The 21,570-nt window shown below is 45.2% G+C and overlaps 1 protein-coding gene across 4 annotated transcripts in view; it reads right to left on the reverse strand.

The window, feature by feature from the left end:
• LOC135541423 (vitamin D3 receptor B-like) overlaps nucleotides 1–21,570 on the reverse strand; it is a 118,989-nt gene that overhangs the window by 41,150 nt on the left and 56,269 nt on the right. For all 4 annotated transcript variants that reach the window (XM_064967660.1, XM_064967663.1, XM_064967661.1 and 1 more), the window contains exon 3: nucleotides 5,913–6,060. In XM_064967660.1, the coding sequence (XP_064823732.1) occupies nucleotides 5,913–6,060 (148 nt within the window). The remainder of the gene's footprint in view (nucleotides 1–5,912; nucleotides 6,061–21,570) is intronic.

The following is a 21,570-nucleotide window of genomic DNA, read 5'->3' on the forward strand; positions in this document are numbered from 1 at the left end:
GAGCTGCCCCTCGGTCCCGAGCTGCCCCTCGGTCCCGAGCTGCCCCTCGGTCCCGAGCTGCCCCTCAGTCCAGTGGGGTCCTGGGTGAGGACTACTCGGCCAAGGTCAACGGCGAGGATTGCCTATCTAAGGACGAGAGGAAAATGGACAAAGACTTTGATAGAGTGGGGTCCACGTCCCGCGCCGGAGCCGCCACCGTGGACAGACGCCCACCCGGACCCTCCCCTATGAGTTTTTGGTGTGCGGCCGGGAGTACGCACCTTGGGGGGGGGGTCCTAAGTATTTTGTGTTTTCTTCATTTATTTGGTCAGGCCAGGGTGTGGCATGGGTTTTTGTATGTGGTGTGTTTTTGTATTGGTTTTTTTTCACATGTATTGGGATGATCGCTTAGTGGGGTGTTCTAGGTGTATCTATGGCTGTCTGAAGTGGTTCTCAATCAGAGGCAGGTGTTTATCTTTGTCTCTGATTGGGAACCATATTTAGGCAGCCATATTCTTTGAGTGTTTCGTGGGTGATTGTCCTTATTGTCCTTTTGTCCATGTTCTGTGTTAGTTTAACTATAGTTTGTTAACAAGAAATGTGTGGAGTGGTTGAAAAACGAGTTTTAATGACTCCAACCTAAGTGTATGTAAACTTCAGACTTCAACTGTATGTAGATGTGTAATACTGTTATATGATACTGTTTAATCTTTTTTTTTTATATGTAGTGTAAGTGACTTAATGTGCTTGGATCCCAGGAAGAGTAGCTGCTGCCTTGGCAACAGCTAATGGGAATCCCTAATACATACAAATACCCAAAACATGATGCAGCCACCAATATGCTTACAAATATGGAGTGGTACTCAGTAATGTGTTTTATTGGATTTGTCCCAAACATAACACTTTGTTTTCAGGACAAAATGTTAATTGCTTTGCTCCATTTTTTGCAGTATTACTTTAGTGCCTTGTTGCAAACAGGATGCATGTTTTGGAAATGTTTTATTCTTTACAAGATTCCTTCTTTTCACTCTGTAATTTAGTTCAGTATTGTGGAGTAACTACAATGTTGTTGATCCATTCTCATTTTCCTCCTATCACAGCCATTACATTCTGTAACTGTTTTACAGTCACCATTGGCCTCATAGTGTATTCCCTGAGAGGTTTCCTTCCTCTCCGGCAACTGAGTGAGGAAGGAAACCTGTATCTTTGTAGTGACTGGGTGTTTGTACACCATCCAAAGTGTAATGAATAACTTCACCATGCTCAAAGGGATATTCAATGTTTTACCCATGTACCAATAAGTGCCCTTTGTTTGCGAGGCATTGGAAAATCTCCCTGGTCTTTGTGGTTGAATCTGTGTTTGAAATTCACTGCTTGATTGAGGGACCTTACATATAATTCTATTTGTGGGGTACAGAAATGAGGTAGTCATTCAAAAATCATGTTAAACACTATTATTGCACACAGTGTCACACCCTGGTCTAAGTATTTTGTGTTTTCTTCATTTATTTGGTCAGGCCAGGGTGTGGCATGGGTTTTTGTATGTGGTGTGTTTTTGTATTGGGGTTTTTTCACATGTATTGGGATGATAGCTTAGTGGGGTGTTCTAGGTGTATCTATGGCTGTCTGAAATGGTTCTCAATCAGAGGCAGGTGTTTATCGTTGTCTCTGATTGGGAACCATATTTAGGCAGCCATATTCTTTGAGTGTTTCGTGGGTGATTGTCCTTATTGTCCCTGTTCTGTGTTAGTTTACACAAGTATAGGCTGTTTCGGTTTTCGTTACGTTTGTTGTTTTTGTAATTGATTCGTGTTTACTTATGTTTATTAAACATGGATCGCTATCTACACGCCGCATTTTGGTCCGACTCTCCTTCGCCTATAGAAAACCGTAACAGAATCACCCACCACAACAGGACCAAGCGGCGTGTCAACAGGCAGGAGCAGCAGGAGAAGCAACAGCGGCAGCAGGAGCAACAAAGTCTGGAGTATACGACTTGGGAGGAAATAGACAGGTGGGCGGTCGACCCAGGGAGAGTGCCGGAGCCCGCCTGGGATTCGCTGGAGCAGTGCGAAAAGGTTTATAGGAGAATGGAGTTGGAGAGACAAGCACGGCGGCACGGAAGGAAGCCCGAGAGTCAGCCCCAAAAATGTATTGGGGGGGGGCTCAGGGAGAGTGTGGCAGAGTCAGGAGTCAGACCTGAGCCAATTCTTCCTGTTTATCGTGAGGAGCCAAGGAGGAGACCAGAACCAGAGCCGGTGTTGGAGGTGAGCGAAGCAGAGACTGTGAAGGAGTTAATGGGGAAATTGGAGGAGAGAGTTATGAGGGAGTTGCTGTGTTGGTGCTTTAAGCATGGAATTCGCCCGACGGAGCGTGTCGGGGATTTGATGGCACCTGGGTCAGCGCTCCATACTCGTCCTGAGGTGCGTGTTAGTCGGCTGGTGAAGATTGTGCCAGCCTCACGCACCAGGCCTCCTGTGCACCTCCCTAGCCTTGCACGTCCTGTGCCAGCCCTGCTCTCAAGATCTCCAGTACGACTTCACGGTCTAGCCCATCCTATGCCACCTCCACACACCAGCCCTCCGGTGGCAGCTCCCCGCACCAGGCTTCCTGTGCGTGTCCTCGGGCCAGTACCACCAGTGCCAGCACCACGCACCAGGCCTTCAGTGCGCTACGCCTGTTCAGCGCTGTCAGAGCCTTCCTCCTCTCCTGCGCTGCCGGAGTCTCCCGCCTGTTTAGCGCTGCCAGAGCCTTCCTCCTCTCCTGCACTGCCGGAGTCTCCTGCCTGTTTAGTGCTGCCAAAGCCTTGCGCCTCTACAGCGCTGCCGGAGTCTCCCGCCTGTTTAGCGCTGCCAGAGCCTTCCTCCTCTACAGCGCTGCTGGAGTCTCCTGCCTGTTCAGCGCAGCCAGAGCTGCCAGCCTGCATGGAGCAGCCAGAGCTGCCAGCCTGCATGGAGCAGCCAGAGCTGCCAGTCTGCAAGGAGCTGCCAGTCTGCAAGGAGCTGCCAGTCTGCAAGGAGCAGCCAGAGCTGCCAGTCTGCATGGAGCAGCCAGAGCTGCCAGTCTGCATGGAGCAGCCAGAGCTGCCAGTCTGCATGGAGCAGCCAGAGCTGCCGGTCTGCATGGAGCAGCCAGAGCTGCCAGTATGCTTGGAGCAGCCAGAGCTGCCAGTCTGCAAGGAGCTGCCAGTCTGCAAGGAGCCGCCAGAGCTGCCAGTCTGCAAGAAGCCGCCAGAGCTGCCAGTCTGCAAGAAGCCGCCAGAGCTGCCAGTCTGCAAGAAGCCGCCAGAGCTGCCAGTCTGCAAGAAGCCGCCAGAGCTGCCAGTCTGCATGGAGCAGCCAGAGCCATCAGTCAGTATGGAGCAGCCAGAGCCGTCAGACAGCCAGACTCTTCCAGATCCGCCAGTCAGCCAGACTCTTCCAGATCCGCCAGTCAGCCAGAATCTTCCAGATCCGCCATTCAGCCAGGATCCGCCAGTCTGCCAGGATCCGCCAGTCATCCAGACTCTTCCAGATCCGCCAGTCAGCCAGACTCTTCCAGATCCGCCAGTCAGCCAGGATCCGTCAGTCAGCCAGACTCTTCCAGATCCGCCAGTCAGTCAGACTCTTCCAGATCAGCCATTCAGCCAGGATCTGCCAGTCAGCCAGACTCTTCCAGATCCGCCAGTCAGCCAGACTCTTCTAGATCCGCCAGTCAGCCAGACTCTTCTAGATCCGCCAGTCAGCCAGACTCTTCCAGATCCGCCAGTCAGCCAGACTCTTCCAGATCCGCCAGTCAGCCAGACCCTTCCAGATCCACCAGTCAGCCAGACTCTTCCAGATCCGCCAGTCAGCCAGGCTCTTCCAGATCCGCCAGTCAGCCAGGATCTGCCAGAACCGCCAGCCAGCCAGGATCTGCCAGATCCAACTACCTGCCTGAGTTTCCTCTCAGTGCCGAGCTTCCCCTCGGTGCCGAGCTTCCCCTCGGTGCCGAGCTGCCCCTCGGTCCCGAGCTGCCCCTCGGTCCAGTGGGGTCCTGGGTGAGGACTACTCGGCCAAGGTCGACGGCGAGGATCGCCTATCTAAGGACGAGAGGAAAATGGACAAAGACTTTGATAGAGTGGGGTCCACGTCCGGCGCCGGAGCGGCCACCGTGGACAGACGCCCACCCGGACCCTCCCCTATGGGTTTTTGGTGTGCGGCCGGGAGTACGCACCTTGGGGGGGGTTCTGTCATGCTCTGGTCTAGGTATTTTGTGTTTTCTTCATTTATTTGGTCAGGCCAGGGTGTGGCATGGGTTTTTGTATGTGGTGTGTTTTTGCATGTATTGTATGTATGTATGTATTGGGATGATCGCTTAGTGGGTGTTCTAGGTGTATCTATGGCTGTCTGAAGTGGTTCTCAATCAGAGGCAGGTGTTTATCGTTGTCTCTGATTGGGAACCATATTTAGGCAGCCATATTCTTTGAGTGTTTCGTGGGTGATTGTCCTTATTGTCCTTTTGTCCCTGTTCTGTGTTAGTTTACACAAGTATAGGCTGTTTCGGTTTTCGTTACATTTGTTGTTTTTGTAATTGATTCGTGTTTACTTTTGTTTATTAAACATGGATCGCAATCTACACGCCGCATTTTGGTCCGACTCTCCTTTGCCTATAGAAAACCGTAACACACAGTGATGCCATGCAACTCATTATGTAACTTAAGCACATTTTTACTCCTGAACTTATCTAGGCTTGCCATAATAAAGGGGTGGAATATTTATTGACTGAAGAGCTTTACATTTTTTATTAATTTGTAAAAATTTCAAAAAAACATAATTCCACTTTGGCATTATAGGGAATGGTGTTGAGGCCAGCGACCAAAAAATCTCAATGTTATACATTTTCAATTCAGGCTGTAACACCATGTGGAAAAATTCAAACGCGTGCACTCACAAACACACGGACGTGCACACGCACCCCCCCGCATATATCCCCCTCCCACACACACACAAACACCCACACATGTAATTACTGTAAATATGTTAAGAAATATCTTCTTCCTCCTTCTCTGACACACATACAGATGTAGAATCTTAATTTGAGCCAGTTCGCTACAGCAGGAAAATAATCCTGCAGCATGAGGAAATTTGAATTATTATGTGGATTATAATTAATGGACATTTTTCTAGAGGTTGATACATTTTTCATAAGGGAAAATCAAGTCTGAAATGTTAACATGGAAATAGAAAAGTTCAGAAGCCTTTTCATATCTCAAATACAACACATGTTTTACATTTCCTGCATTGTAGGAACATTCTCCTGCAATAGGATGATCAAATTAATATCCTACATCTGTAAACACGCGCACACACACAGCTGCCTGAAAACAAAGTGTAAGCCAAGGGCTGCTGGGACATAAGTATGGAAAGAATACAAATTTTTCAGTCTTTGTCTTTATACATGAACTGTGTTGACACAGACTTGTCTGAAGGAAGAACAGCACTGGCTCTCCAGCAGCATGTTTACAAGCTGTGTCTGTGTGGAGTCTGAAGTCGCTCGGGCAATGGGCCTGCCTGCTCTACTCTGAGAAGAGGTGTTACACATGAGCTGTGGAAAAATGGACCCATGCAGGAAAACAGACATGCACACATTCACACACATAGAGGAGAGGTCATTTGGTGCATCTTACTTTAAATAGTTGAGTGTACAGTACGTGTGTGTGCTTCAGCGTGTGATGAACTGTAAATGTATGCATGTCTGGGCGCTTGAACAAGCATGCATAGTATGACACAGTATGTTTGTGCATGCTCTTATGTAAGTGTGGACAACTGGGCGTAAAGTAGCTTTCTGTGTGTGTGTGTGTGTGTGTGTGTGTGTGTGTGTGTGTGTGTGTGTGTGTGTGTGTGTGTGTGTGTGTGTGTGTGTACCCACAACAAAAGGGCTTGTTGTTGCCAGGAGTGTGTGTGTGTCCGTACCTGAAGAAACCCTTGCAGCCCTCGCAGGTCATGGCATTAAAGTGGAAACCCGTGGCCTTGTCCCCACACACACCGCAGATCCGCGGTACGTTTCTGTCAAACTCCTCATTGGCCAGAGTGGAGGTACTCACAGCCGTATTTTCCATCACTACAGAGAAAGAGAGAGAAAGAGAGAGAAAGAGAGAGAGAGAGAGAGAGAGAGAGAGAGAGAGAGAGAGAGAGAGAGAGAAAGAGAGAAAAATGAACTTTTGTGACCATTGACCTGAAAAGCACTAAGCGGGATTAGTCAGTATGTGATCTGTCCTATGAACTCAGATGGATTAGACAGTATGTGATCTGTCCTATGACCTCAGATGGATTAGTCAGTATGTGATCTGTCCTATGACCTCAGATGGATTAGTCAGTATGTGATCTGTCCTATGACCTCTGGTGGATTAGTCAGTATGTGATCTGTCCTATGACCTCTGGTGGATTAGTCAGTATGTGATCTGTCCTATGACCTCTGGTGGATTAGTCAGTATGTGATCTGTCCTATGACCTCTGGTGGATTAGTCAGTATGTGATCTGTCCTATGACCTCTGGTGGATTAGTCAGTATGTGATCTGTCCAATGACCTCTGATGGATTAGTCAGTATGTGATCTCCTATGACCTCTGGGGATTAGTCCTATGGATCTGTCCTATGACCTCAGTGGATTAGTCAGTATGTGATCTGTCTTATGACCTCTGGTGGATTAGTCAGTATGTGATCTGTCCTATGACCTCTGGTGGATTAGTCAGTATGTGATCTGTCCTATGACTTTTCTGGTGGATTAGTCAGTATGTATGTGATCACATGTGATCTGTCTTTGTTACAGTATGTGACAGTCCTTACCTCTAAAATATATTAAATAAATGAAAAGTATGTGATCGGTCCTATGACAGATGGATTAGTCAGTATGTGATCTGTCCAATGACCTCTGGTGGATTAGTCAGGTGATCTGTCCTATGACCTCTGGTGGATTACAAATCATGACAGATGGTTAGTCAAAGTGTTGTCCTATGACCTCTGGTGTTAGTCAGTATGTGATGTCCTATGACCTCTGGTGGATTAGTCAGTATTTTGTCCTATGACCTCTTGGATTTGTCAGTGTGATCATGTCCTATTTTTAACTCAGATGGATGAGTCAGTATGTGATCTGTCCTATGACCTCCGGTGGATTAGTCAGTATGTGTTCTGTCCTATGACCTCTGGTGGATTAGTCAGTATGTGATCTGTCCTATGACCTCTGGTGGATTAGTCAGTATGTGATCTGTCCTATGTTTTAGTCATATTTTATGACCTCTGGTGGATTAGTCAGTAATCTGTCCTATGACCTCTGGTGGATTACATTCATCTGTCCTATGACCTGGGATTAGTCAGTATGTGATCTGTCCTAACTCTGATTAGTCAGTATGTGATCCCATGACCACCATTAGTCAGTATGTGATCTGTCCTATGACCTCATGGTGGAGGCATATGTGATCTGTCCTATGACCTCTGGTGGATTAGTCATTTGTTAATTTAGCATCTGTCCTATGACCTCTGGTGGATTAGTCAGTATGTGATCTGTCCTATGACCTCTGGTGGATTAGTCAGTATGTGATCGGTCCTATGACAGATTGCATGGATTAGTCAGTAATCTGTCCTATGACCTCTGGTGGATTAGTCAGTATGTGATCTGTCCTATGACCTCTTGTGGATTAGTCAGTATGTGATCTGTCCTATGACCTCTGGTGGATTAGTCAGTATGTGATCTGTCATGACCTCCGGTGGATTAGTCAGTATGTGATCTGTCCTATGACCTCTGAGGATTAGTCAGTATGTGATCTACCTATGACCTTTTTAGTCATTGTGATCTGTCCTATGACCTCTGTGGATTAGTCAGTAAAATCTGTCCTATGAATTCTGGTGGATTAGTCAGTATGTGATCTGTCTATGACCTCTGGTGGATTAGTGTATGTGATCTGTCCTATGACCTCTGGTGGATTAGTCAGTATGTGATCGGTCCAATGACAGATGGATTAGTCAGTATGTGATCTGTCCTATGACCTCTGGTGGATTAGTCAGTATGTGATCTGTCCTATGACCTCTGGTGGATTAGTCAGTATGTGATCTGTCCTATGACCTCCGGTGGATTAGTCAGTATGTGATCTGTCCTATGACCTCTGGTGGATTAGTCAGTATGTGATCGGTCCTATGACAGATGGATTAGTCAGTGTGATCTGTCCTATGACCTCTGGTGGATTAGTCAGTATGTGATCTGTCCTATGACCTCTGGTGGATTAGTATGTGATCTGTCCTGTGACCTCCGTTGGATTAGTCTATTGATCTGTCCTATGACCTCTGGTGGATTAGTCAGTATGTGATCTGTCCTATGACCTCTGGTGGATTAGTCAGTATGTGATCTGTCCTATGACCTCTGGTGGATTAGTCAATATGTGATCTTCCTATGACCTCTGGTGGATTAGTCAGTATGTGATCTGTCCTATGACCTCTGGTGGATTAGTCAGTATGTGATTGGTCCTAACAGATGTTAGTCAGATGTGATCTGTCCTATGACCTCTGGTGGATTAGTCAGTATGTGATCTATCCTATGACCTCTGGTGGATTAGTCAGTATGTGATCGGTCCTATGACAGATGGATTAGTCAGTATGTGATCTGTCGTTTTGACAAAAATTAGTCAGTATGTGATCTGTCCTATGACCTCTGGTGGATTAGTCAGTATGTGATCCTGTGGATTAGTCCTGTCCTATGACCTCTGGTGGATTAGTCAGTATGTGATCTGTCCTATGACCTCTGGTGGATTATCTATGACCTCCGTTGGATTAGTCAGTATGTGATCTGTCATGACCTCTGGTGGATTAGTATGTGATCTGTCCTATGACCTCCGTTGGATTAGTCAGTGTGATCTGTACAATGACCTCCGTTGGATTAGTCAGTATGTGATCTGTCCTACTATGTGATCTGTCCTATGACCTCCGTTGGATTAGTCAGTATGTGATCTGTCCTATGACCTCTGGTGGATTAGTCAGTATGTGATCTGTCCTATGAACTCTGGTGGATTAGTCAGTATTTGATCTGTACAATGACCTCCGATGGCTGCGTTGTGGCTCCTGTATATACAGTGCCTTCGGAAAGTATTCAGACCCCTTGACTTTTTCCACATTTTGTTACATTACAGCCTTATTCTAAAATATATTAAATAAATAAAAAAGTATGGGAGAAACGCCCCAAATCAGGTGTGCCAAGCTTGTAGCACAAACAGACAAGAGTATCAAAGGTTGTGTGTGTGTGTCAGGGGTGTAGGCATGGGAGCTATATTTTTTTATGCTCTTCATTTGTCTGTGTTCATTACTTGTATTTTTAACTAAACATGCAAACACCATAGGATGGAATGCATACCAAGCAGTGCACTGGGTTTTTCATATTTTATGAAATATATCAGAACAGGTGAACTGGAATAACATTCACTCTCATGAGATGGGTTGCCAAAAAGAACTAACTGAAAGCCACACACCACCAATAAGTCACGAATATGACTACATTGAGGCATATGTCACTGAGCTTCTATGGCTATATGCACCATGCCACTGCATATTTCATTTGTTAATTTAGCAAACAAGATAGCTCATAATCCAGAGCTTTATTCAGTCAACAGACGTATATTTATAGCTTCAATTAGCTTTAAAACAGCTAAATGTTCTATCAGCCTAATAGCAGAATGTGTAGAATAGCATGAGATTAGCAATAAAAACTACAACTTTTTTGTCATTGCCCCATGGTAAAATGTGTAAAATTGCAGCAATTCGCTGCTTTACCTATAGTTCTGGCTATGCCACTGGTGTGTGTGTGTGTGTGTGTGTGTCAGAGAAGAAGGTAGTACATTTCCAGGTTCAAATTGTTTGACGTAACAAGTCTTATTTCTTGCCCAAAATGTTATAGCCAACGCAGAACAGTGTCACAGGCCACCAGTTGCCAAAATCCCACAGGCAAGTCACGTTTGCTCGAAATCTTTTCAGCAACAGTGTGAGAGTTGTCTTTCTCCTGATTAAATAAAAGACTACAGGTGATTCGATACCTTCAGAACGCAGGCCGAGGTGACTCAAAACCCAGATCCACATTTTGTAAACATGTTTCTGATGGCCTAAACCTCAATACCATGGACCTCCACTCACATGAAGCAAACATTCAAAGGCCAAATCTTCGTCCTCCAAATAAAGACAAAAAACAGGGTAAGAAGGTAAGAGGCCACTTTATGTAGGCTGTGTTGACATTTTGTCAGTAAAACGGCCTGTATCTATACTGCCATTATCATGGAGTCTTCGGTTGACATAGTGGAGAGGTGAACTCCAGTGTCTTCGTCTGCCTGGGGGCTTAGAAACTTACCCAACGGATTACATGACCAAGAGTTACATTTCATTACATAGTGCACAGAGTATCTACTTCACTTAAGCTTTTCACCTCAAGAGTAGCATCTCCACCTCAAGAGTAGCATCCCCACCACAAGAGTAGCATCTCCACCTCAAGTAGCATCACAACCTCAGCATCCCCACCTCAGAGTCGCATCTCCACCTCAAGAGTAGCATCCCCACCTCAAGAGTAGCATCCCCACCTCAAGAGTAGCATCCCCACCTCAAGAGTAGCATCCCCACCTCAAGAGTAGCATCCCCCACCTCAAGAGTAGCATCCCCACCTGGAGAGTAGCATCCCCACCTCAAGAGTAGCATCCCCACCTCAAGAGTAGCATCCCCCACCTCAAGAGTAGCATCCCCCACCTCAAGAGTAGCATCCCCACCTCAAGAGTAGCATCTCCACCGCAAGAGTAGCATCTCCACCGCAAGAGTAGCATCCCCCACCTCAAGAGTAGCATCTCCACCTCAAGAGTAGCATCCCCACCTCAGAGTAGCATCCCCACCTCAAGAGTAGCATCCCCACCTCGAGAGTAGCATCCCCACCTCAAGAGTAGCATCCCCACCTCAAGAGTAGCATCCCCACCTCAAGAGTAGCATCCCCACCTCAAGAGTCGCATCCCCACCTCAAGAGTAGCATCCCACCGCAAGAGTAGCATCCCCACCTCAAGAGTAGCATCCCCACCTCAAGAGTAGCATCCCCACCTCAAGAGTAGCATCCCCACCTCAAGAGTCGCATCCCCACCTCAAGAGTAGCATCCCCACCTCAAGAGTAGCATCCCCACCTCAAGAGTAGCATCCCCACCTCGAGTAGCATCCCCACCTCAAGAGTAGCATCCCCACCTCAAGAGTAGCATCCCCACCTCAAGAGTAGCATCCCCACCTCAAGAGTAGCATCCCCCACCTCAAGAGTAGCATCTCCACGTCAAGAGTAGCATCTCCACCTCAAGAGTAGCATCTCCACCTCAAGAGTAGCATCCTCACCTCAAGAGTAGCATCCCCACCTCAAGAGTAGCATCTCCACCTCAAGAGTAGCATCCCCACCTCAAGAGTAGCATCCCCACCTCAAGAGTAGCATCTCCACCTCAAGAGTCCCCACCTCAAGAGTAGCATCCCCCACCTCAAGAGTAGCATCCCCACCTCAAGAGTAGCATCCCCACCTCAAGAGTAGCATCTCCACCTCAAGAGTAGCATCTCCACCTCAAGAGTAGCATCCCCACCTCAAGAGTAGCATCCTCCACCTCAAGAGTAGCATCCCACCTCAAGAGTAGCATCCCCACCTCAAGAGTAGCATCTCCACCTCAAGAGTAGCATCTCCACCTCAAGAGTAGCATCTCCACCTCAAGAGTAGCATCCCCACCTCAAGAGTAGCATCCCCACCTCAAGAGTAGCATCTCCACCTCAAGAGTAGCATCTCCACCTCAAGAGTAGCATCCCCCACCTCAAGAGTAGCATCTCCACCTCAAGAGTAGCATCCCCACCTCAAGAGTAGCATCTCCACCTCAAGAGTAGCATCTCCACCGCAAGAGTAGCATCCCCACCTCAAGAGTAGCATCTCCACCTCAAGAGTAGCATCCCCACCTCAAGAGTAGCATCTCCACCTCAAGAGTAGCATCTCCACCTCAAGAGTAGCATCTCCACCTCAAGAGTAGCATCTCCACCTCAAGAGTAGCATCTCCACCTCAAGAGTAGCATCCCCACCTCAAGAGTAGCATCCCCACCTCAAGAGTAGCATCCCCACCTCAAGAGTAGCATCTCCACCTCAAGAGTAGCATCTCCACCTCAAGAGTAGCATCCCCACCTCAAGAGTAGCATCCCCACCTCAAGAGTAGCATCTCCACCTCAAGAGTAGCATCTCCACCTCAAGAGTAGCATCTCCACCTCAAGAGTAGCATCTCCACCGCAAGAGTAGCATCTCCACCTCAAGAGTAGCATCTCCACCTCAAGAGTAGCATCTTCATCGCAGGGGTGGAATCCCCAATGCAGGGGTAGCATCCTCAACACAAGGGTAGCATCCCCAACGCAAGGGTAGCATCCCCACTGCAAGGGTAGCGTTTCCTCCACCACCACCTCAGAGTGAAAATAAAGCCGAAGCAGAGATGGAGATATGGAGGAAGGAGGGATAGAGGGGAGACAAAGAAGGGTGACAATCTCAATACTGTACTGATGTGAATATAAACACACTTACAAATCATGAGCAATGAGATAAGGAGGCAAGCTGAATAATGTAAGCTGTTTTGACAGAGCTCTCCATCACCACTTACAGCAAAGTGAATATGCCAGAGGTGTCTGAAAGTCTGGGTGATGAACTCCTCCACAACACATATGGGGCTATATGTATCAAACATGACAGAGTAGGATCAGTTGTGCCTTTTAGATCACGATCAATAAGATTACATGGATGCTCTATAGATACAAATGTAAAACGTGATAATATGTGTTTGATAAAAATATTTAAGAAACATCCATTGAAGCTTAGATTTATTAGGATCCCCATTAGCCAACGCCAATGGCAACAGCTAGTCTTACTGGGGACTGTGAAAAGACCCCTGGTTGTATGTTTGGTGGCGTAAGTGTTAGACTTGGGCGCTATCCCATATATACTGTATACCGGGGAATTTGGGAAAAGCCACAGGATAGAATTTTTCAATACCATCAATACCGTTGAAAGTATTTATTTAAAGTTTAAATACATTTTAATATTTGTAGCAACTCTAAGTAAATAGTCAACTTGTGCAATGTGTTAGAAGATGAAGCAGATTGCGATCTTCATTTGACCTGTCTCATTATTTTACATTATGAAGCTTACCGTAGTTCCCCAGAACCGTCCAAAATCACATTTGGTAGCTCCTACCTATATACAGTGGAAGTCGGAAGTTTACATACACACATATATATTATATAGAGTATGGGGAACATAATCACTATAATGAAATGTGGACCAATAGGCAATAAGACACTCAAAAACCACAGCCACAGCATGTCATAGCAAACGTACCATACACATAGGCTATGCTAATACATTGTACGCCTCAGGTATATACAGTGGGGCAAAAAAGTATTTCGTCAGCCACCAATTGTGCAAGTTCTCTCACTTAAAAATATGAGAGAGGCCTGTAATTTTCATCATAGCTACACTTCAACAGACAAAATGAGGAAAAAAAATCCAGAAAATCACATTGTAGGATTTTTTATGAATTTATTTGCAAATTATGGTGGAAAATAAGTATTTAGTCAATAACAAAAGTTTATCTCAATACTTTATTATATACCCTTTGTTGGCAATGACAGAGGTCAAATGTTTTCTGTAAGTCTTCTCAAGGTTTTCACATACTGTTGCTGGTATTTTGGCCCATTCCTCCATGCAGATCTCCTCTAGAGCAGTGATGTTTGGGGCTGTTGCTGGGCAACACGGACTTTCAACTCCCTCCAAAGATTTTCTATGGGGTTGAGATCTGGAGACTGGCTAGGCCACTCCAGGACCTTGAAATGCTTCTTACAAAGCCACTCCTTCATTGCCCGGGCGGTGTGTTTGGGATCATTGTCATGCTGAAAGACCCAGCCACATTTCATCTTCAATGCCCTTGTTGATGGAAGGAGGTTTTCACTCAAAATCTCACGATACATGGCCCCATTCATTCTTTCCTTTACACGGATCAGTCGTCCTGGTCCCTTTGCAGAAAAACAGCCCCAAAGCATGATGTTTCCACCCCCATGCTTCACAGTAGGTATGGTGTTCTTTAGATGCAACTCAGCATTCTTTGTCCTCCAAACATGACGAGTTGAGTTTTTACCAAAAAGTTCTATTTTGGTTTCATCTGACCATATGACATTCTCCCAATCTTCTTCTGGATCATCCAAATGCTCTCTAGCAAACTTCAGACGGACCTGGACATGTACTGGCTTAAGCAGGGGGACACGTCTGGCACTGCAGGATTTGGGTCCCTGGCGGCGTAGTGTGTTACTGATGGTAGGCGTTGTTACTTTGGTCCCAGCTCTCTGCAGGTCATTCACTAGGTCCCCCCGTGTGGTTCTGGGATTTTTGCTCACCGTTGTGATCATTTTGACCCCACGGGCTGAGATCTTGCATGGAGCCCCAGATCGAGGGAGATTATCAGTGGTCTTGTATGTCTTCCATTTCCTAATAATTGCTCCCACAGTTGATTTCTTCAAACCAAGCTGCTTACCTATTGCAGATTCAGTCTTCCCAGCCTGGTGCAGGTCTACAATTTTGTTTCTGGTGTCCTTTGACAGCTCTTTGGTCTTGGCCATAGTGGAGTTTGGAGTGTCACTGTTTGAGGTTGTGGACAGGTGTCTTTTATACTGATAACAAGTTCAAACAGGTGCCATTAATACAGGTAATGAGTGGAGGACAGAGGAGCCTCTTAAAGAAGAAGTTACAGAAATCTTGCTTGTTTGTAGGTGACCAAATACTTATTTTCCACCATAATTTGCAAATAAATTAATTAAAAATCCTACAATGTGATTTTCTAGATTTTTCTCATAGTTGAAGTGTACCTAAGATGAAAATTACAGGCCTCTCATCTTTTTAAGGGGGAGAACTTGCACAATTGGTGGCTGACTAAATACTTTTTTGCCCCACTGTATATACAGTTGAAGTCAGAAGTTTACATACACTTAGGTTGGAGTAATTAAAACTCCACAAATTTCTTGTTAACAAACTATAGTTTTGGCAAGTCGGTTAGGACATCTACTTTGTGCATGACACAACTAACTTTTCCAACAACAAAGACAGATTATTTCACTTTCATTCACTGTATCACAATTTCAGTGGGTCAGACGTTTACATACACTAAGTTGACTGTGCCTTTAAACAGAATGGAAAATGCCAGAAAATGATGTCATGGCTTTAGAAGCTTCTGATAGGCTAATTGACATAATGTCAGTGAATTGGAGGTGTACCTGTAGATGTATTTCCAGGCCTACCTTCAAATTCAGTGCCTCTTTGCTTGACATCATGGGAAAATAAAAAGTAATTAGCCAAGACCTCAGAAAAAAAAGTTGACCTCCACAAGTCTGGTTCATCCTTGGGAGCAAATTCCAAGCGCCTGAAGGTACCACGTTCATCTGTACAAACAATAGTACGCAAGTATAAACACCATGGGACCACGCAGCCGTCATACCGCTCAGGAAGAGATGCGTTCTGAATCCTAGAGATGAACGTACGTTGGTGCAAAACGTGTAAATCAATCCCAGAACAACAGCAAAGGACCTTGTGAAGATGCTGGAGGAGACAGGTACAAAGTATCTATATCCACAGTAAAACGAGTCCTATATCGACATAACCTGAAAGGCTGCTCAGACTGGGAAGAGACTGGGTGTGGGCTGTATGAGGGAGCCACTGCTCTGCAGGTTTACAGACTGGGTGTGGGCTGTAATTTGACCACTAAGCAGACAGTGGAACTGCATAATTAGTGTTACTGGGTGTGGGCATAAAAACATCCTCAGATGAAAAGGGAATCACGCTGATAAATACAGACTGGGTGTGGGCTGTATGGGGGAAAGATGCATCCTCAGATGAAAAGGGAATCACGCTGATAAATACAGACTGAAAGATGCATCCTCAGATGAAAAGGGAATCACGCTGATAAATACAGACTGGGTGTGGGCTGTATGAGGGAAAGATGCATCCTCAGATGAAAAGGGAATCACGCTGATAAATACAGACTGGGTGTGGGCTGTATGAGGGAAAGATGCATCCTCAGATGAAAAGGGAATCACGCTGATAAATACAGACTGGGTGTGGGCTGTATGAGGGAAAGATGCATCCTCAGATGAAAAGGGAATCACGCTGATAAATACAGACTGGGTGTGGGCTGTATGAGGGAAAAGATGCATCCTCAGATGAAAAGGGAATCACGCTGATAAATACAGACTGGGTGTGGGCTGTATGAGGAAAGATGCATCCTCAGAAAAAGAATGCATAAATACAGACTCAGATGAAAAGATGCATCCTCAGATGAATCACGCTGATAAATACAGACTGGGTGTGGGCTGTATGAGGGAAAGATGCATCCTCAGATGAAAAGGGAATCACGCTGATAAATACAGACTGGGTGTGGGCTGTATGAGGGAAAGATGCATCCTCAGATGAAAAGGGAATCACGCTGATAAATACAGACTGGGTGTGGGCTGTATGAGGAAAGTGCATAAATACAGACTCAGATGAAATCACGCTGATAAATACAGACTGGGTGTGGGCTGTATGAGGGAAAGATGCATCCTCAGATGAAAAGGGAATCACGCTGATAAATACAGACTGGGTGTGGGCTGTATCCTCAGATGAAAAGATGCATCCTCAGATGAAAAGGGAATCACGCTGATAAATACAGACTGGGTGTGGGCTGTATGAGGGAAAGATGCATCCTCAGATGAAAAGGGAATCACGCTGATAAATACAGACTGGGTGTGGGCTGTATGAGGCTGATGAAAAGGGAATCACGCTGATAAATACAGACTGGGTGTGGGCTGTATGAGGGAAAGATGCATCCTCAGATGAAAAGGGAATCACGCTGATAAATACAGACTGGGTGTGGGCTGTATGAGGGAAAGATGCATCCTCAGATGAAAAGGGAATCACGCTGATAAATACAGACTGGGTGTGGGCTGTATGAGGGAAAGATGCATCCTCAGATGAAAAGGGAATCACATAAATACAGACTGGGTGTGGGCTGTATGAGGGGAAGATGCATCCTCAGATGAAAGGGGAATCGCTGTATAAAAGATATCCTCAGATGAAAAGGGAATCACGCTGATAAATACAGACTGGGTGTGGGCTGTATGAGGGAAAGATGAAAAGGGAATCATCCTCAGATGAAAAGATGGAATCACGCTGATAAATACAGACTGGGTGTGGGCTGTATGAGGGAAAGATGCATCCTCAGATGAAAAGGGAATCACGCTGATAAATACAGACTGGGTGTGGGCTGTATGAGGGAAAGATGCATCCTCAGATGAAAAGGGAATCACGCTGATAAATACAGACTGGGTGTGGGCTGTATGAGGGAAAGATGCATCCTCAGATGAAAAGGGAATCACGCTGATAAATACAGACTGGGTGTGGGCTGTATGAGGGAAAGATGCATCCTCAGATGAAAAGGGAATCACGCTGATAAATACAGACTGGGTGTGGGCTGTATGAGGGAAAGATGCATCCTCAGATGAAAAGGGAATCACGCTGATAAATACAGACTGGGTGTGGGCTGTATGAGGGAAAGATGCATCCTCAGATGAAAAGGGAATCACGCTGATCAGACTGGGTGTGGGCTGTAAGAGGGAAAGATGCATCCTCAGATGAAAAGGAATCACGCTGATAAATACAGACTGGGTGTGGGCTGTATGAGGGAAAGATGCATCCTCAGATGAAAAGGGAATCACGCTGATAAATACAGACTGGGTGTGGGCATGCATCCTCAGATGAAAAGGGAATCACGCTGATAAATACAGACTGGGTGTGGGCTGTATGAGGGAAAGATGCATCCTCAGATGAAAAGGGAATCACGCTGATAAATACAGACTGGGTGTGGGCTGTGATAGGGAAAGATGCATCCTCAGATGAAAAGGGAATCACGCTGATAAATACAGACTGGGTGTGGGCTGTATGAGGGAAAGATGCATCCTCAGATGAAAAGGAATCACGCTGATAAATACAGACTGGGTGTGGGCTGTATGAGGGAAAGATGCATCCTCAGATGAAAAGGGAATCACGCTGTATGGATGAAAAGGGAATCACGCTGTGTGGGCTGCATGAGGGAAAGATGCATCCTCAGATGAAAAGGGAATCACGCTGATAAATACAGACTGGGTGTGGGCTGTATGAGGGAAAGATGCATGGAAAAAGGGAATCACATAAATTTGTGGGCTGCAATATCCTCAGATGAAAAGGGAATCACGCTAAAATACAGATGGCCTCCTCAGAGCACGCTATAAATACAGACTTGTGGGCTGTATGCAAACCTTGGCAAATAAATACAGACTGGGTGTGGGCTGTAAGGGACCCAATGTCACGACAGAGTAACCAGATGAAAAGGGAATCTTAAATACAGAACCACAACTATGAGGCAGATTGTTTTTACAACGATAAACGGCAGAAGAGCTAGAAGCTTGAATCAACACCGTAATGAAGAATGCAGCTCTACTCAACCCTATAACACGATTGGAAGAGCCAGTCAATATCACAGCCCAGATAGTGAGCAATACTCAATACCATGACACAGCATGAGACTTCTACCACCATGAGACTTCTACTCCTATGACACAGCATGAGACTTCTACCACCATGACACAGCATGAGACTTCTACTACCATGACACAGCATGAGACTTCTACTACCATGACACAGCATGAGACTTCTACTACCATGAGACTTCTACTCCTATGACACAGCATGAGACTTCTACCACCATGACACAGCATGAGACTTCTACCACCATGACACAGCATGAGACTTCTACCACCATGACACAGCATGAGACTTCTACCACCATGACACAGCATGAGACTTCTACCACCATGACACAGCATGAGACTTCTACTACCATGACACAGCATGAGACTTCTACCACCATGACACAGCATGAGACTTCTACTACCATGACACAGCATGAGACTTCTACCACCATGACACAGCATGAGACTTCTACTACCATGACACAGCATGAGACTTCTACTACCATGACACAGCATGAGACTTCTACTACCATGACACAGCATGAGACTTCTACTACCATGACACAGCATGAGACTTCTACCACCATGACACAGCATGAGACTTCTACTACCATGACACAGCATGAGACTTCTACTCATCAACCATCAGTGTTGCTTCCTAAGTGGACAGTTTGATTTCACAGAAGTGTGATTGACTTGGAGTTACATTGTGTTGTTTAAGTGTTCCCTTTATTTTTTTGAGCAGTGTATATACGGTCAGGATATAGGTAGGGTGTCTGAGTTTAAGTATTTAGGTATGTGGTTTGATGAGAGACTTAAGTGTAAGAGGCGAGTTTAGCATATTGAAATGAAGGGTAGAAAGCTGCTGAACCTCATGAGGGCAGTAGCAGGATATGATTGGGGGTGGATAGAAAAACACTCTTGTATATGTACCAGGTATTGATCAGGTCATCTTTGGATTATGGGTGCTTTGTATATGGATCGGCATCCAGGGCCAGAAACTATCTTTGGCCAGAAACTACCAGCCACTCAGATTACTTACCAAACAAAATTGTTTTTTGCCATAATTACAACAAAAACAGATGAGCACGCTTAGAATTGCTTCTAAAACAAGAAATGTATTACTAGTAAGAAGTAATGTGATATATTACTCAATTAAATGTAATATTCTGTGACCTTTGTCTTTTAACCAAAATATCACAGATGACAAAAACAAATTCAGCTGCACCTTTAAGGGGTAATGAGGCCTCTCTAATCCTCATTTGTGCCTGTGACAATCTCACTAGTAGAGGCCAATGATGTATCTTTGCTAGCAGTGGAAGCAAACTCAAACTTTGAAAATCAACCCACCGTGTCAGCAAAACAATGTAAATAGCCAAGAAACACGAAGACAAAGTTTTACTTTAGAAGACTGGAGTAAATTTGACCAACTTTCATATCTGTGCACATTTCTTCTAAAAACAAATATTTTAGCACTCCACTCACAGTGCACAGCTTCCCAGACAGGCGGTGTTGCTGCGCAAGGTTGTGTTACAGTGGTGTTAGGACTGGGCCTTATGGTGGAAAAGTCAAAGTTATATCTTCTATTTTCCCCAGATTATTTTACCGTACAGATATTGTGTTGCTCATCCCCCACCCCAGCTCAACTCCCGTAACCCTCACGTAACCCTCACCTTCCACAAGTGCAGAGGTAAAAGTACACACAAAGGGTTAATGGTCACAGAGAACAACAACACGCTGGGTGCACCAAGCCACCGGGGGGCCATTTTAGGGCAGGTGACTAATTGGCAAATAGTGGGACCAAAGCATATCAATCATACATTAAACATGAATATGTTTAAAGAGCACTAGGTCTATATGGTAACTTTATAATATGGGTTATCTGTGGCCAAATATAGATAAGGACAATATTTAGCCTATAACATGATCGTTTCAATGGATGTTACGAAAGAACAACAATCAAACCATATCATGGAAAAGTACACAGTAATATAGTCAAGTGTAGCCCAGTGTTTAGACCTATAACAAAATAGTTTAAAGACTTAGGCCTTTCTAGTTACAAAAATGATATTACCGATGCATTATGTGTAGTCCACATGAAGGCTCTGTTTAACATACATTTAACCTCCAAAACAGGACAATCCCAATGCAAACAGGATTACAGAATGAAATACAGTGTCAACTTTCCAGGTCAGAAGTTCCTGAATAACACTGATTTCATGGGGAAAATAACTTCTTTTAGTGACAATAAACAGTTGACATCAGAGACTGTCTCACATACAGTGCAAAGCGGGAGGTCATCCGGACTCCTGCTGAGTTTTTGAATGGTTCGCCATTTGAACATATCCTATATACTTATAATACCACAACCCAACTAACATTAGGTTAGCCACACGTAGGCAACAACCACACATACACACAGCACATACTTAAGTCTAACTTTCTGACTGACCCCAAATCAGTGAACACCGATTATGAAAATATTATTAATTACTGCCTAAATATCATTATACTCAGAGAAAGTCAATCAATTGCGATTCCATTTGGCTTTGACAATCTATTACACTAAACTCACAATAGCAAACAGAGGAGCTCTAAATAATGAATGAGTGTACAATTAGAGCGAATCCACTGCCATTCGAGTGGACACACAGAACACAGTGAATAATATTAAGAAAATCCGGTGCCCCCATCGTAACTTTCCCAGTATAGATGAATTAATATGCATATGATGTATGGTCTGGCCAGACATTGGAGCAGTATCAATCAAAGTTCCTAATATAAACTGACTATACCAAACATTAGGAACACCTTCCTGCTAGTTAAACCCCCTTTTGCCCCCAGGGCCTTTTGGTGGTGGACCATATTCTTGATCGACACAGGAGACTGTTGAGTGTGGAACAACCCAGCAGCGTTACAGTGCTTGACACAAACCAGTGAGCCTGGCACCTACACTGAACAAAAATATAAATGGAACATGCAACAACCTCAAAGATTTTACTGTGTTACAGTAATCAGTCAATTGAAATATATTCATT

This window comes from Oncorhynchus masou, chromosome 6 (assembly GCF_036934945.1).
Source record: "Oncorhynchus masou masou isolate Uvic2021 chromosome 6, UVic_Omas_1.1, whole genome shotgun sequence".
Lineage (NCBI taxonomy): Eukaryota > Metazoa > Chordata > Actinopteri > Salmoniformes > Salmonidae > Oncorhynchus > Oncorhynchus masou.